The sequence below is a fragment of the Zootoca vivipara genome, chromosome 7 (assembly GCF_963506605.1).
Source record: "Zootoca vivipara chromosome 7, rZooViv1.1, whole genome shotgun sequence".
Classification (NCBI taxonomy): Eukaryota; Metazoa; Chordata; class Lepidosauria; order Squamata; family Lacertidae; genus Zootoca; species Zootoca vivipara.
This window is the reverse complement of record NC_083282.1, coordinates 53,551,177-53,567,778: the sequence shown is the minus strand read 5'-3', so window position 1 is coordinate 53,567,778 and position 16,602 is coordinate 53,551,177. Positions and strand designations below refer to the sequence as shown.

General features: G+C 42.2%; 1 protein-coding gene across 1 annotated transcript; it reads right to left on the bottom strand.

Annotated features, from left to right (window-relative positions):
* Positions 1-2,089: 2,089 nt before the first annotated feature.
* On the bottom strand, positions 2,090-13,458 carry LOC118088438 (acidic mammalian chitinase-like). Its single transcript, XM_035122093.2, has 11 exons — positions 13,341-13,458; positions 12,346-12,375; positions 11,568-11,772; positions 11,023-11,079; positions 9,465-9,630; positions 8,634-8,752; positions 7,515-7,638; positions 7,231-7,413; positions 5,726-5,842; positions 5,385-5,520; positions 2,090-3,235 (listed from the first exon to the last, which is right to left on the bottom strand). The coding sequence occupies exons 1-11, from the start codon at positions 13,363-13,365 to the stop codon at positions 2,955-2,957; spliced, it is 1,443 nt and encodes a 480-aa protein (XP_034977984.1). The 5' UTR covers positions 13,366-13,458; the 3' UTR covers positions 2,090-2,954.
* Between the last annotated feature and the right edge of the window lie 3,144 nt (positions 13,459-16,602).

Genomic DNA, 16,602 nt, shown 5'->3' with positions numbered 1-16,602 from the left:
TAACAATGCAGCCTTAAGAAGAAAATATGATACTTTCCCAAAAGGAATACATTATATCAGACTGGGAAGTAAAGTATAATAGTATGCCTGTAACCACTTGGTATCATCTCTAGCCAAATGGGAATGACACCTGTTTGCCCCACCCCATGTGCTTTCCGTGTACACTTCTTAAAGTGTGTGCACAACTACAAATTTCATCCCTCTGCCCTGCTGCACACGTGCTATTCAGAGGGTCGCTTGGCCCTCAGGAGTGACTTTAGGGGCATAGGATAAAGCAATGCGGAGAGAAATTAGTAAAACTCCACTGCACAAATCAAGTTCCAAACATATATTGACAGCCCATGTTAGTTTACAACACACTCAGTGGATGTTGTTGTTGTTGATGATGATGATGATGTGAGGGGGGGGGAGGGAGAGGAGAGGTGTGATGGTTTGAGCTAGTGGGCTAAGATTAACATTCCAAGACTGTCATCTACTGTACACGCTCTGTGCAGTGGCCCACCCAGTGTTGGTGAACACTTTAATTTCTTGATGTTGGCACATTATTTTTAAATTGTAGAGGATCCTTTATACTATGAACTGTTTTACATTTGCTTATATATGCCACAAATAAATACAGATTTACATATCTATGTGTGCAAATGTTCCACCGTATATGACAGGGATAAATTATTACTTGGAATAAACCCAACAAGTTTAAATAAATTCATCTTAGAGTAGACCCATTGGGAGAATTCAACATAGCTCTAAGGAGATTGTACCATTACCGCAAACGTTTCTGTCTGCCCATTGGAGCATTCTTCCGAACATGTGCTGTTCTAGGGATTTTCTAACCCTCCAGAGCAGACTTGGGAGCATGCAAGGGGGAGAGAGAGTTGGAAAAGCCCCTCTGGGAGTCATTGCACTGGCTTCTGCTAGTGGAACCGGGTAGTTGAATCAAACCAACTGAAATGAAGGGACCTAAGTTAGTCAAGTCCCTTAATACATCTACTCTGAGTAGAACTAACATTCACAACACATCCCATGCCTTCCCTCCAAAATGGGGTCCAAGGCAGCTTACAAAAGGCAATCAGAAGTTGAACAATGGGGCCCGGGCACCAAAGATGCCCTTCTCCTGAAGTGCCATCTGTTCTTAGGCCAGCCAGCCTTGGAAATGTCCATCTGCTGCCATCCTTGTTAAATTTTAGGAGAGGGATTAAAAGTAATCTATTTGCCTATTGAATTGTGGCATGATCTTCTACTGCTGCTTTGGGGTTTAATTGTGCCTCTTTATTTGACTGCTGCCCTTCTGCTATTTATATTTTATTTTTTGTAACTTGATATTTAATGCAATTCAATATACACACCCCTCTTACATATGTGGTTTGGATTGAGTGGAGGCCGTGCTTTTTTCTTTAAAAAAATGTTTAGGGGTACTCTCATTTTCCTACTCATATTGAAATACTGCCCCTCAATGAGGCCAAACTTAGATCCGACGAAGCAGGAACAGAAGGGCGAACTCCCGGCCGCACTGCTGTTTAAATGCCACAAGCCATGCCCAACCAGATTGGCTGGCTGTGGCTATGATGCGACTGGGATTCCCCCTATGGTGCAGGGGACTAGCCACACACCCCTCTGGATGCAGGAAGAGTCCGAGGCCTGGCCGCAACCAAGCCCGCCTTGAAAGGCGACCATCTTTCACAAAATGTTTAGGGGTATGCGCACCCTGTGTCCCCCCCAGAAAAAAAGCACTGAGTGGAGGCATTCCTTTGGTCATTTCAGCCAGTGCACCCAGCCTCCCACCACCACAGACCTTGCCCACCCCACCCACTGAATTTGCTGGCATGCAGGATGCTAGCCAGGGGTATCGCTGCCAGTGCAGCCCCACAGAAGGCCTTGAAATGCGGTCTGCCCAAGCTGCTCTCCCAACTGGTGGTGCCAGCAGAAAATCTGTTCCATACCCAATCTCCCTCTCCCCACCACCACCTTCTATTTTACCAAAAAGACATCAGCACAAACATACTTTAGCTATGCCTGGTAGATTTTATTTGTAGGCAAAGAGGTCTGCTGCGGACCACAAGGCTACATAATTTTAAAGCCCATTACACTCATAAAGTGTAGTGGGGGTTGCGGACGAGCTCAAAAGAAATCTGGGAGGGGGTGGGCTGTAGTTAGGCTGAGTCATGGGGCGTGCCATTGATTTTGATTGACAGCAGCCTTTTACTTAACGCCCAGGTTACTTTCGTTTTCCCTCACTCTCGGCAAGCCTTCGAATCTCCCGCCCGCTGCTTGCCCGTTCGCGGGGGTCGCCTGTATTCAGGGGCCCAGTAGGAATTTTGCCACTTGGCTGATTGGCTGTTGCCATTTGGTTTTTGCCTACTGACAAGCAACTTGTCACAACTTGTTAGGTTGGCCGTTAGGCTTTGGTTAAAAATTGGTATAGGAAGGGCATGGCATAAAAATGCCTACCCCCCTTACTTGCTCCTTATAGAAGTATTCCATTAAAGGAATCCTGGGGCTCAGGGACTCTAGTCCATTCATCCTGCCATAGGCAAGGATGGTGCGGCCATTACAGAGCCGAGCCTTGGGGAACATTCCTTGGGGGAGGAGAGTGCCTGTGAACAGTACCTCCAATCCCTTGGGATGTTTACTTGACTTACCTACCATTAGGTAAGTCGGAGCTGGTCCTGACCCAAATGGGTCAGATGGAATTGGTCCTGCCCAACCTGGGCAGATGGAATGGTCCTGACCCAACGTGGGTCAGATGGAAATGGTCCTGTCCCTTAGAGCGGACAGATGGATTAACCAAAACCTAAGCCAACGCTCAGAATTAAAATGTATTTTGAATAAAGTTGTGGCCAAAATAATGCCAAAAACCCAAACCTAAAATATTGTGTCAGTTGTGAGTTATTTTGGGATTTCTGGGAGCCTTGTCACGCAATCATCTCTCCTTGATGGAAACCACCTGTTAATATTTAAGGGTAGTTACAGCACTTGCAGCTGTCATCGAACACCAATCCAGCTGCGCAGCTGAAACTGTAACTTTCATGGTTAGCGCATACGTAGAATTTGGTCTTGTCTTCTGGGTCCGCATGTATACCATCAGGTTTGTTGCCACAAAAGTTACCAGGCACTGGGGGCCCCACAGTTGTTGTTGTTGCAGGAGTAGGAGTAGGATCTGGATTTCCGTTAGTTGTAGTAGTTGTTGTGGAAGGGGTCGGAGTTACACCACCAGGGCAGTCTGGCACAATAGGCTCTAAAATTAATATTTAACAACGGGGTGAGAAAATCATATTCCTACTGAATCATACTAAAGGACTAAGCCACCCGGGGAAAGTGTGTTTATGCAAACAGGGCATATCAATTTAGATACAAATAAATAAATAAGAAAGGAATTCTGTACGTTCATAATTATGTGAGATCATATGATGAACATGTCGGGGGGGGGGGTGTCTCCAACTCGGTGTTGCTTATTTCCACTATTTGTTTGCAGGCATGGGCCTCTTCTCACACTTTAGGAAATGGCTTCATGTTTGTTTGTTTGTTTGTTTGTTTGTTTGTTTCACAACATTTATATGCAACTTGATTGTAATGAAACCATTAATGAATTCAATTACGAATAAATAAAGTATGAAAATTATCAATAAAATGCCCATTATTCGTATTGTTTCATGTTGTTCTTAAAAAGTATCGATAAAATACAATTTAAAACAGATGTTTAAAAGAAAAGGGGATTAGAACACATGCTAGCATTTGGCATGTCTGGGTATGCTTGTTTCTGCCATTTGGAAAGTGGCAGTATGACCAGTGTGTGATGTCACCACATTGTATGCATATTCAAAGGCAGTTCAAATGCCCATTCCTAAATGTCTGACTGAGGCCAAAGTTTAGGCACTAACTGTAATTCCTCAAAAGCCTCGCAACTGCTTTGCTACACCATGATTGTGTGGAATCAGTGCCGGATATATGTATAAGCTAAACAAGCTATAGCTAAGGACCCCATTCTCTTGGGGGCCCCCAAAAAAATTAAAGGAAAAAAACCCTGGATGTACATTTCCAAAACTATAAGATAAAAAACAAATAAAATAAAACCTACCTACAGTAACAGTGTTTTGTGTTGTGTAGGCTCCTAAGAGGTAAATAATGAATTTATTTAGCCTGCTTGCTAAAATATCAGTGATTTGTTCATTTCTATATATAGGGTGCCTATTAGGTCCATAAATTACCATACAGTGGAACCTTTACTTACGGACATGATCCATTCTGGAGGTCCGTCCGCTGGTCGAAACAGGACGCTAGAAGAGGCGTCTTGTGTGCGTGTGCATTCGGCGGTAGCGCGCTTCTGCGCATGTGCAGATGGCAGAAGCCGCTTCCACACATGCGCAAATCACGGCAAACCCGGTGCTTACTTCAGGGTTTGCCGCGGACGCAACTTGGAACGTCCGCAAGACGAGGCGTATGTAAGTCGAGGTTCCACTGTATAGCATATATTCAACCCAAGAAACAGCAACATTTTGTTGTTGACAAAGGACAGCTGGACATAGAAAGGGCCGTATTACCTTCAGTAGCTTAGGGCCTCATCAAACCTAAATCCGGTCCTGTGTGGAATCATTCTGAGGCTAAAATAATCCCAGGATATGATGTTCTAAGTAAGAGAAGCCCAGGGAATGCAACATAAAGAAATAAAGGGAAACCTTGCTCCATTCCACACTGCAGTGTGGGTGCCCTTGTGTGAGCAGCAGAGGCATAGCAATTGTGCTAAGATCCTGACATTGCTGCAGTGCAAGGTTACCAGTTATGACCATATGCCCGAGACTGAATCCTTAAGCATTCACACTTTTTGCTGGTGATTTAGGAGCAGCATATAACCATTCCTAGTCTTGGAGCCATATTGGAAGCGTTATTTAAACAGTAAGTCAAATAGTCTATTTACTTAACCATGCCTATTTACTTAACAATACCATAACTGAGCAGGAAAATTTTTTCCAAGTGTCCTAGATCATTGAACAAAGGAGTTACAGATGGAAACTTCAGTGGGAAACGGATGAACTATAGTTTATCAGGCAATTCATTTCTGTCACTGGTGGCTTAAACTGAGATTAAGTTAATGCCAGGGTGTCATCACTATCACTGCTGCCTTGCTAATTGGTCACTGTCACTATTTTGCTTTCAGGTAATCAACACAGTCTGTTCTTTATGTGTTTCATTTTCCTCTTACCTCAGTCCTCTACATTCCCACCACCACCCTTTTGTTTGTATATCTGTTTGCCACTTTTGAATTACTCTTCAAGCATCTCATGACATGAACTGTATCCATCCCATGAAAACTCTTGCCACAGGGAATTTGCTAATCTTTAAGATGCCACAAGATCCTAACATGGCTACCCCTTCTGGAAATAGCTTACCATTTGATTCAAGAAGTCTCTTCAGCTCAGTTATTAAAGGATATTTTCCTTCATTACAGAATGTGCCCAGAAAATCATCCAAATCAATTGCCCAAACCATGGCACCTCCAAAATTGTTCTCTTTCAGGTATTTGACCTGGGGGAAAACCAAACAAAAAGCTATTTAATAAAAATCCACAGCATTTTTCCTTTTCATTTCGTATGTGTTACTCAAACCACTTCTTATTTGGACAGCGATAATTCACATCTTTGCTAAATCCCATGTCAGTTCAAACATGCAGTCCACATATGTCCTAATTTTAGGGAAATGGTAAAAAGAAAATGAAACACATTCATCTTACTTTGTATTTGTAGCTGCAAATGTCATCATATCCAATCCATTCATTATCCTTGTAGGTATATGGAACTTTCTGGTCATCAATCCATTCTTTTGTGGCAGTTTTTAAAAATGTGCAAATCTGTGAAAACATTATATATATAAAAAATCATTCTGCAAATCTTAATACCAGAGGACATCATTGTGGCCTCAGCTTTGGCCCCATTTTGTGCTGATTCAGGCAGCTAAAAACTAATATGGGTTAGGGTTTCCTGAGAAGGATTTTCTCTCATATCAGAGCATTCCCTGACACATCTATCTCTGAAGGCCACATGTTTCTAAGGCCTTGATCTGAACCTCTGTGTAGAGTAAATCATTAATATTTCAAACTGGACCTCTAGGACAAATCTAAAAAGAGGGCATGGATCTGGAAACAGAGGATATCAAAAGCAAGCCACAGCTAAGTACCTACTATTGAGCACAAGAAATCACATTTGATAAGGTAAATGTCTGATGCTGTTTAAAATGCTGACATAAGCATGATAGCTATAGAGAGAAACATTTATGACAAAACTGTTGTAGTCCAGTTCTATAATTAGGTGCTTAAATAATCCAAGACTGAGTATAACATGTGGGGAGGGGGGCTTCCAACAATGCAACTACTTGGGAACATGTGCCAGCACTGTGAGAACATGCAATCCATGAGTTTATCAGCCTTAGTCCGTGCCAACTGCGCTATGTGGTAAAGGTAAAGGTAAAGGAACCCCTGACCATTAGGTCCAGTTGTGACCGACTCTGGGGTTGCGGCACTCATCTCGTGTTATTGGCCGAGAGAGCTTCCAGGTCATGTGGCCAGCATGACTAAGCCGCTTCTGGCGAACCAGAGCAGCACACGGAAACACCATTTACCTTATCCACTTGCACTTTGACGTGCTTTTGAACTGCTAGGTTGGCAGGAGCTGGGACCGAGCAACGGGAGCTCACCCCGTCGCGGGGATTCGAACCACCGACCTTCTGATCGGCGAGCCCTAGGCTCTGTGGTTTAACCCATAGCACCCCCCGCACTATGTGGTAGTCCTCTCATATTGCATGGGACATTATTAGCAGCTTGCAGACCCGTTGCCATTAAGCAATGTAGCAAGAGCACAAGATGGTGACAGGACATGGAATGTTAAGTCTTTCAGCTCCAACTAAGGATACTTCCGCATCCACCCTTTTCTCTAGAATTGCCATTTAATTATTTTTTTAATAAGATGCTGTTGTCCCAGGTTGTCCAGCATACGCAGGGAAATTGCTTATTAAAGCAAGTAGTCATTGAGTTGTTTTACAGCAGACAAAGAGCCTTGCTTACTCCTAGATCTCCGGACGCACACTGGATTCTTCCTCCTACTCACCTCTACAGAAAGCTCCTCTCCAAGTACTCACCCTTTGACCCAGGAACTAATCATATACACAGTCATATCACATTTAGCCTGCACGAAAAGCCTGACAAGCGGAGCGGAGCTTGAAAGAGAGTTATGCAAGAGTTACCTCATAGTAGGCCCAGAAGCCTGCCTCGCGGGTGTAAGGTCCAGCAGAGCCAGCCCCAGAGACAGGTGCACAAACACCTGTATCTGATGTAGTAAGCCTGAAAGTGCGCCCATAGGTGGGGAATCCCATAAGCAGCTTTTTAGCTGGGACACCATTGTCCTTCCAGTATTGCATGGCATAATCCTGAGGAAAAGGGGAAAGGTGGAATTAGGACTCAGAATGTTCATCTGTCTCGTGAAAAACACACAATAACAGCATTTCTAGGATCAGTAGGCTTTACTTACACAGTTGAAATACCTTAAATCACCCTGGTCTTTGGATCCCACATACAATGGGCTGTTGTGTCCTGTGCAGGTATCCCAACCTCCATGGAAGTCATATGTCATTACACTGATGAAATCTAAAAGTCTGGAATAAATCAAACAAAACCATTGCTATAGCTAGTACATGGCTTCTTATAGACCACTGTGTCTTAAGCAGTGAGCTGGGGACTACCAGTGCGCCTCAGACCACTTTTAGGTGGGTCTCAGTGCCACAGAACCTCCTCACTTACCCACCTTGTGCCCCTACCTGCCCCCTTAGCTATGCTGTAGTTTTTGGCTGGACCAGTGCCAACACCTGCAGCTCCTCACATAGTGGTCAGGATAAATATGTTTGGGAGCAAGGAGGAAAATGAGGTCTCCCTCCTCTGTGGGGAAAGGGCAAGAGGAGGTGCTGAAGACAGAAGACTAATATTTACTGAAAAATAAATAAACTAGGAACAGAGAAGAGGATAAGAGAGGGAAGCTGCTCTAGGAGGAAGTAAAAGGGGTAGAGAGGAAAGAGGAATGGGGTACAAGTGAAATGTGATAGAAGACTGGGAGAAGAAATGGCAACACAAGAGTAAAAATAATAATACTTTGAGCAGGATGTGGGCAAGCAGAAGGGAAAATATAAAGTAAAAAGCTGTCTTCACTCAGCACTTCTAGATTAGCAGATTCTACCCAAAATGGGGACTCCGAGTCACAAAAACCTCCAGAGCTGATGTCTGTACTTAGCTCGAAGAAAGATGAACTATGGAATTCCTTGCCACAAGAAAATAATTGTGGAGAAGAATTTAGCAATTTCAAGAGAGTGATATCAACAGAAAATGATGTTGATAATTGCCAGCTTACTATGCCAAGGTGGGCCTTGGTAGTTTTCAGTTATCTCAAGTGATGCCCTGGGGTAAAAAAATATGAGAACCCCTGTCATGGAGTAATGACATAAGAAACGCTGGAAAATCCAATGCCAGGCTATGGTATGACTCTATCATCTTTCTAAGTTTTCATCAGTGACACTGCTACTTAACTGTACAAAATGGAAATTCTACCACTGATTTAGGAGCAGTGTTGAAATCCTCATTTGAGCTTCCTGGTACTTACTTTCCTATTGCAGCAATTTCATATCCTGCATCAATGGTCCCTTTGCCAGCAGAAACTGCTGCTGTGATCAAAAGCCTTTTCCCATTACATTTACCGTTCTCAAAGGCAGCCAGCATTTCCTATGGAGATATTGAGAATTATGTCCAACCTTACTGTTGTTTCTCATGAGTATCTGTTACTCACACATTTCTATAGGAGACATTGAAACTGCCCCTTCCTAATGTTCCTCATAAACACTTGCATGTTGTTGTTGTTGTTGTTGTTAAAAAACTTTTTCTAAATTTCTTAACAGGTTACATAAAATTATGGTTAATTGATCAGCCACCTTATTGGTACGTATGTCTGTTTTTTAAATTGCCAAACAGCACTTTGATCTACACCACAGACATCTTGTAAATGTTAGAACATTCCACACTAATAGCTTGTTGCACATTTGTTGCATTCATTCCACAACTCTTATCTAAAGGCATTTTCCCTGCAGTGAAAACATAATATTTTTGTACCGGGGGGGGGGGGTGCGGTTCTTGCTTCCATTGCTTCCATTGCTTTTCTGAATTGTGAGTGAAACATAATGGTGCAAGAGCCATACCTATTGATTTTTAATTTTATTTTGCACGATTACTGATGAGCAACACGACTACCCACCCAAACCAATTTGTGAACTTTTTTTTAGAGCTGCTGTTATCGCTGTTATTTATAATGACAGAGCTCGTGGGACTTCTCTTCCTCCATCTATCTTCTCCTATTATGGGAATCAAACATTACTGCTGATTTTCTGCAGCACGGATTGTGGGGGGGGGGGGTATCAAAACTAGTGTGTTGGTTTCTCACCTGAATCAGGATTGTGAAGCGTTGCTTGTCTTCTGGAGGGCTTCCCCTTGATCCTGGGTATTCAAAGTCCAGGTCAATCCCATCAAACCCAAACTTACAAAGATATTCAATCACTGAATCAATGAAGATTTTACGATTGGCAGCTGAGGCAACCATTTCAGTGAACCTAGGAAGAGGGGATTCTTAGATAGTTTCCCAGATGCCCTTGCATGTCATTTATACATCATTCCCTTTTTATTAAACAAAATATATTATCCTGTTTAATGTATGTATGCTCTCTTTTGCAACTGATATAGGGTTGCCAGACTCAATAGTGGACAGGACTTCTGTGCCTTTAATTGCCCTGCTCTCTTTTGAGTCTGGAAACCTTAAAGAGAAACCAGCAGACCCTTTGTTTAATTTCCAAGCAAAGGGTCTGCTGGTTTCTCTTTAAGGTTTCCAGACTCAAAAGAGAGCAGGGCAATTAAAGGCACAGAAGTCCTGTCCTCTATTGAGTCTGGCAACCCTATTTGGAGTATGTATAAAACACAATTGCACAGTGAAAGATTAGTAGCGGGTGCACAATTTCATAGCTGCCAAGTTTTCCCTTTTCTCGCGAGGAAGCCTATTCAGCATAATGGAAAATCCCTTAAAAAAAGGGATAACTTGGCAGCTATGCAATTTACACCCTAATAATTGCGGCAAACTTCTTCCCTTGCTTAATACATGCTGCTATGAACTTTATAAACTTTATCACAACCATGTTGGAGCCACTTCTCCAAGACCATCTCCCACACAGCTGAAGTAATGCTTAAATGGCCTGACCACTGATCATATAGATCTTTCCCATGTAACTGGCATTCCTTCCTGGCAAAGCATTGATTCCTTGGCTGGAGTCGGTGCAATCAGTCCCCACTCATAGGGTTGAGTCCTTTAAATGTTGCTCTAGTCATGCAGAAGCTGCCCATGGGCAAGCGGCTTGGGAAACATGTAAGAGGAACCCAATAGAAGTATGACAGTTTGGACATTGCCTCATGCTCAGAAGCCAGAAGGAAGGCTAAGCAGGACTGGTCAGGCAGAGGGAGTTTCCAGCACCCTGGATAGCTCCTCTAGTTAGCCATATCAGATTACGCTGTGCAAATGAAAGAAATATATGCAAATATGTCCATTTTGTAATCATTTATACAGAACTCAGAATTATTGGCATAGAACTAGATTATCGTAGCACAAAATTGTGATTTGTTGATTTTTGTTTTTATTTAGAACACAGCATACACAGTTCTGCAGCTATAATGTCAATCATCATCACTTTTATTGACCCTATTCCTAGATAACAAGGACACTGGAACCCCTCATCAAAAGTTACTTTCCCCCTGCTGGAGTGGTTTGTTATGACAACCCATACCTTATTCCTCAACCAGTATCAGAATTTAATTTCAGATCATTGCTTGTTCATAGCTATCTCTGCGGCCTGAACCTTATGTCTGCTTGCGTTTCAAATGCTCAACAGGAACACACTCTATGGGTTCAGAGTCTTAATACTGTCACAGTTTAGTATGTATGTGGAAAGGATACTCACTTTTGTGTGCCAAAATTCCAGCCTCCAATAGCTAGCAGTGTGACAAGATTGGGGTTGCTGTAAAACATGTAAGAGAATAACAGTCTAGAAACTTGCATGGTGATTCCAGAGTCAAAAGTGAAATGCGAAAGGAATGTTGAGATGCTGAACAAAAACCAAGGCACCATCTCTTTTATTATTATTATTATTATTATTATTATTATTATTATTATTATTTCTTTTTTTCAAGATCTCTTCCAACAATTTCTTGAAACTGAAATTTTTTAAAAAGGATCCATGTTACATGCTTGTACAAATAGACAGGGTTTCTTCAGATGACCTATTGATTCATCTTGATTTGCTTGCATGAAGCTTACATGGTAATTAGACTACGGGCCTCTCCAGATGTGTTTGTTATTGTGCATTCGTGATTATTTCTGCTCACGTTTGCATCAAAACAGTTATATGTGATTCCGTCTTCAATACTATTTGCGCCTCCATACATGGAAAATCGTGTTTGGAAAATCACCCATTTTCAAATCATTCTGGAAAAAGAAAATACTGACCTGTTCTTAAGTGCTTGAAATTCAGGGAAGAGCCTGTCCTCATCATTCCATTCATAAGGGGCAATCTTATGTTGATTCATAGTGGCAAAGGCATATATCAAATGAGTACAGAGATTTGGATCAATGTTGTTTGGGAAGTATTTGGCTGGCTCTGGCCTATACTGAGACCAGTTGGTGAAATAGCATACTAGTTTGTAGGCAGAACCTGAAAAGGGGCAGGGGGGTGAAACCAAGTTGAGCAACATTTGCATGGCTCATTTTCATTCTTACTGTCGTTGTGCCTTATACAAGTATGCTATAAAAACTATTCTAGCTAGTAAAATAGCCACTCACTGCAAATTAACCCTTGTTGGGCATCTCCCCCATCCACCTCCCACTGCCCACACAGGGAAAGTGTCTGTAAAAGGGGACCTCCTTGTGCATATTAGCTCTCCCTGCTCGGAGTTCCAAAACAGGGAGAGTTTGTGCATCTCCTTTAGAGATGTCCATCTCTCTCTCTCTCTCTCTCTCACACACACACACACACACACACAAAATGCATGGATTGGCAGAAGGGCTACTTTGTTTCAGAATTGTAGGGTTTTAACGTGTTGTTCAAAGTTAGAAAAATACATGCACAGGGAGCCTTTATATTTTCCTCAGTGGACGGGAAAATAGCTAGGCATGACCCCTTGTGGACTATAACAGCATAGTGAATATGGCTGGTTTAAACATTCTGCCTCACTAGGAAGCCACCCTTACTTTAGTCTCATTAACCATTATAGGGAACGTTTCTCACCAAGCTGCAGCTGCAGCAGAACTGCCAGACCTGCAAAAGAAAAGTGAACGTGTTAGAAACAGATAAAAATATTTTCATCAGTATGTAGAAATAGAGTTGAATCAAAATGGAGGGGCCATGCTTCACACAATGCACCACCTGTGCGATGAACCAGCACCATCCCTATACCCATCTATAGGGTTATTTTTTGGGATTCTGCTGCAAGGCAGAACAGAATTGTTCAACAAAAGCATTGCCTTCACCCTGATTTGGCTTTGTAACATCATTGTGTAGTCAAACCCAACTGATTACCTGACATCACCAAGAAGCCCGAGTCTCCAACCCTCACTCTGATTTGGCTTCATGGCATCAACACATAGCTATATTTGATTGACTGAATGATGACATGGTGAGATAGTGTTATCTAAGTAGATTCTGAATACAGTGGTACCTCGACTTACGAACGACTCAACAACAGAATTTTTCGACTTACGAATGGGGCAAATGGCCACACGCTTACGAATTTCTCAACATCCAAACGGAAACCGCGGCGGTTTTTTTCAACTTACGAATTTTTAGATGGGGTTGCTTCGACTTACGAATTTTTCGGTTTCCAATGCATTCCTATGGGAAATCGCGTTTCCAATGGCGCTTTTCGGCTTACAGATTTTTCGACCTACGAGGGTACCTTCGGAACGGATTAAATTCGTAAGTCGAGGCACCACTGTACCTGGGATCACCTCAGGAAGATGCCTCCTTTCAAAAAAATACTGGAGAAATCCCACTGTCAGTATCTCCATTTACATTTTACATTGGCACAAATTTTGCATAACTCTAATTAAAAGATTTCCAAAGCATGTGACAGCATCTTGAACATTATTGCTCATTCTTAGAAGACAACACTGTGAAACCTTTTCTAGAACACATTCACCCTATGGCTTTTAAGACCAACTTAGGAATCTCTGTCCTTCCTAACAATTGTAGTAGGAAGATTGAAAACTGAAAGGTATACTCACCAAAGCACAACAGACCCTTCTCCATCTTCCTGGTTTTTCCAACTGTGAGTGCCCAACTCCCAATGGTAAGATCTGCTTTATGTAGAGGGCAAAATCCCTCTTATCATTGTGGGACCCAGGCACCTGCAATGAGGGAGATAAGACTTCCAAAAAGTTCAGATGAAATATCACAGGTAGAAAATTTCATTTAGTCAAGGTCAACAACTGCTCAGAAGCCTTCACAAGGATAAAATCTCCCAAAGTCCCCTAAAGATTGCAATGGCATTGAATAACCCATGGGACAGCTACGTCACCAACTAGTTGCAATGAAAGTTGTGACAAATTCTAGCTCCTGATTCCCAGCCATAATGGAACCCTAGTTTAATCAAAAGTAAGGCTGTGTACACATTACCAGTTTAAAATGTAGCAAGGTTGTTCTTTTTGTCAATTTGGGTTAAAGCTGATTTTGGAAGGAGGAACTCATCAAAACTTAGAATTTCAAAGGAAACCACCGGATAGATATGAATTGCATAGCTGCCAAGTTTTCCCTTTTCTCGCGAGGAAGCCTATTCAGCATAAGGGAATTTCCCTTAAAAAAAGGGAGAACTTGGCAGCTATGATGAATTGTGGCTGATATAACATGTGCCAGCATTGAGAATATACTGGATGCAGCGTAAATGGAAATGTGTACACAGCCTAAGTCTCATAAATTTCAGTGGGGCTTTCACTCAAGTAAGTATGCATAAGATTGCAGCCTAAGGCAACTTGCTAACAAAAGCTAGGTAGCAAACTAAAGGCTGCCATTCTCTACCCTAGAATGGAGTAATCTAGGGCTGCCATACATCCAGGTGACAGGAAAATGGCGTCTGGGCATATTTTCAGGAAATTGGCAAAATGTCTGGGGAAACCCAGACATATGGCAAGGTGGGGGTTAAGAATTTTTAAACATCATTTTTAATTTTTTTTAAAAAAGGATGAAAACTTAGGGTTGGGGGGGGACTTCGGGGGGGGGAACAAGCTCAACAACTTTGTCCAGATTTTCACTTTTGGGAATATGACAATCCAAATTAAACTCAATGGAACTTACTTCTGAACAGACCATAGCTGTCAAGTTTTCCCTTTTCTCGTGAGGAAGCCTATTCAGCATAAGGGAATTTCCCTTCAAAAAAGGGGGAACTTGACAGCTATGAAACATGCATGTATAGGATTGCACTTTGAGTTACATAACTCAGCCAGTCACAAAAAACCTTGATCTCCTTGGCTGTTATCCACTAAACTGCCTTGCAACTATATTGATAAGAAGCAGAAAACCCCACAGGGAGCAAATCAGCTGTCCTGGTTTCTGGTCTTATTAAATTCCATGCCTGCCAAGTGTCAAAAGGGCCAGTGTGCCCTTCAGACCATGATGAATGGCCTATAAATCACCTGCGTGCTATTCACTAAAGTCAGCCAAGGCAGTTTACTCTATCCCAAATCCACTCTGGATCTGCCAGTTCTGCAGGGAGAAAGATCAGCTGTTTGGAAACAGATCTTGGCTATATGGTTGCCAAGGAGGCTTGGTGTGTCCCTGCCTTGGAAAAAGGAGCAGCCTTGGCAAACTCTGCATTGTAATAATTATGTCACTGATGCACATGCTCCAGCTACCTTTATTTACCATGGAACATCTTTATTTCCTGGTTTCTTTGTCTCTGTTTTGTCTTTTAGAAAGATACGTGTTTTTAAAGTTGCCATTTTTCAGGTCCCAGCTGGTTCCTCAGAAGCACAGGAGAGAATGTAGCTCATATCTCTGAAGCTCCATCTAGAAAGGTGGCCACCAAATCCACCCTTACTTAGTCAGGGAAAATCTTGAGTGAGCAGACTTTATGGTGGCTCTTCCAAATAAGGCTTTTGCTGTGTGCTCACCCTGCCTTATTCACTGAATACCTCAGGGGCTCCTATTCTTAAATTTCTCCTCTTCTTAAACCAAGTTGTCATTCTTTAAACGGAGGCTGTCTTTGCCTGTCATGTCACATATTTAAAAGAGAATTTTTAAAAATCCAGAGGAGGGGACAAAGCACAGCTCAGGGTGGGGGCGACAACGACTGTGCACCGATTTGCCCCATCTTGGCTACAGGACGGGTCCTTGATGTGATCATTCAGCATTGGTTACTGCTATGCCTGAAAGTAGTGGATATAAAAGCTCCCCAGTTCAGTCCCTGACATCTCCAACTGGGCCTGGGAAAGAAACCCTGGAGAACTGTTGCCTGTCCATATAGATCAGGCATCCCCAAACCCGGCCCTCCAGCTGTTTTGGGACTACAATTCTCATCATCCCTGACCACTGGTCCTGTTAACTAGGGATAATAATAGATAATAATGTGCTAGGCTAGGTAGACTGATGCTGTGACTTGGTAATGTACAGTACAGCTTCTTAAGTTCCTATTAGTCCAAGTACTGCAAAACTACTTTAACTCATTAGCAACTGTGGTGGAATCTACATTTAAATCTGTTCTGAAAATGCTTTTTAAAGTATGTGTTTTTTAAATACATTGAATTTTCCATAAGGCTCGCCATCACCATCTAGTGCCACATTGTATATTTCACTTAAAACACACTTAACATGTTTTATTTGCAGCTGTATAGCTGAATCTTGTATTAGGCATTCTGCCATAAAATTCTGTTGCCAAGAAATGCAGTAAGACAATAGACTATGCTTGGATTTGCAAGTGACAAGTTGTGCAGGCCTGGTCTACGTTGTCTGCATTTAAAAAAAGCATTTGGGCTATAAGACCATTACAATGAATTAACTTTGACATGTGAAAAGGAAGGGATAGTGGTACAAGACCCCAAGATTTAAAAGGATGCCACTACATGAAAGTTTGAAATTGATTTAAAAGAAGAACTAAGTTTGTGTTAAGTAGCCTTAAAAGAACTGAATGCATATAGTGTCCTGAGGAATTTGTTCCATTGTCTAGAACTTTTTAAGACTCTTTTTCATAATTGCATCCTCATCAGCAAATGCATAATTCATGGACAAAATACAAAAAGTAATCTCTGGGCAGGGCTGGATGTTATGGGGGATACTAAGCTGCTGTTGCTGAAACCAGCAGTTTTGCATCTCTCCTTGCTAGTAACAAGCAGTGAAAAATCTCACATGTTGTAATGTCATCACAGACCATTCCTCTGGTTTCCACATTCATACTTCAATTCTGCTAGTGAGAAGAAGGTCTTGTGGGCCCAGCATCATTTATTAGAAACAGCTTTGCATAGCAACTGGAATGCCTTTGAGACCCTCAGACGGTTC

What these genes read in the sequence shown, in the direction of transcription:
- LOC118088438 (XM_035122093.2), bottom strand. Translation starts at nt 13,365, where the DNA reads ATGGAGAAGGGTCTGTTGTGCTTTG. An exon ending in TCTGCTGCAGCTGCAGCTTG is followed by an intron (nt 11,773 to 12,345) that starts GTGAGAAACGTT and finishes GCCCCTTTTCAG; the next exon opens with GTTCTGCCTACAAACTAGTA. An exon ending in GAAATTGCTGCAATAGGAAA is followed by an intron (nt 7,639 to 8,633) that starts GTAAGTACCAGG and finishes GATTTATTCCAG; the next exon opens with ACTTTTAGATTTCATCAGTG.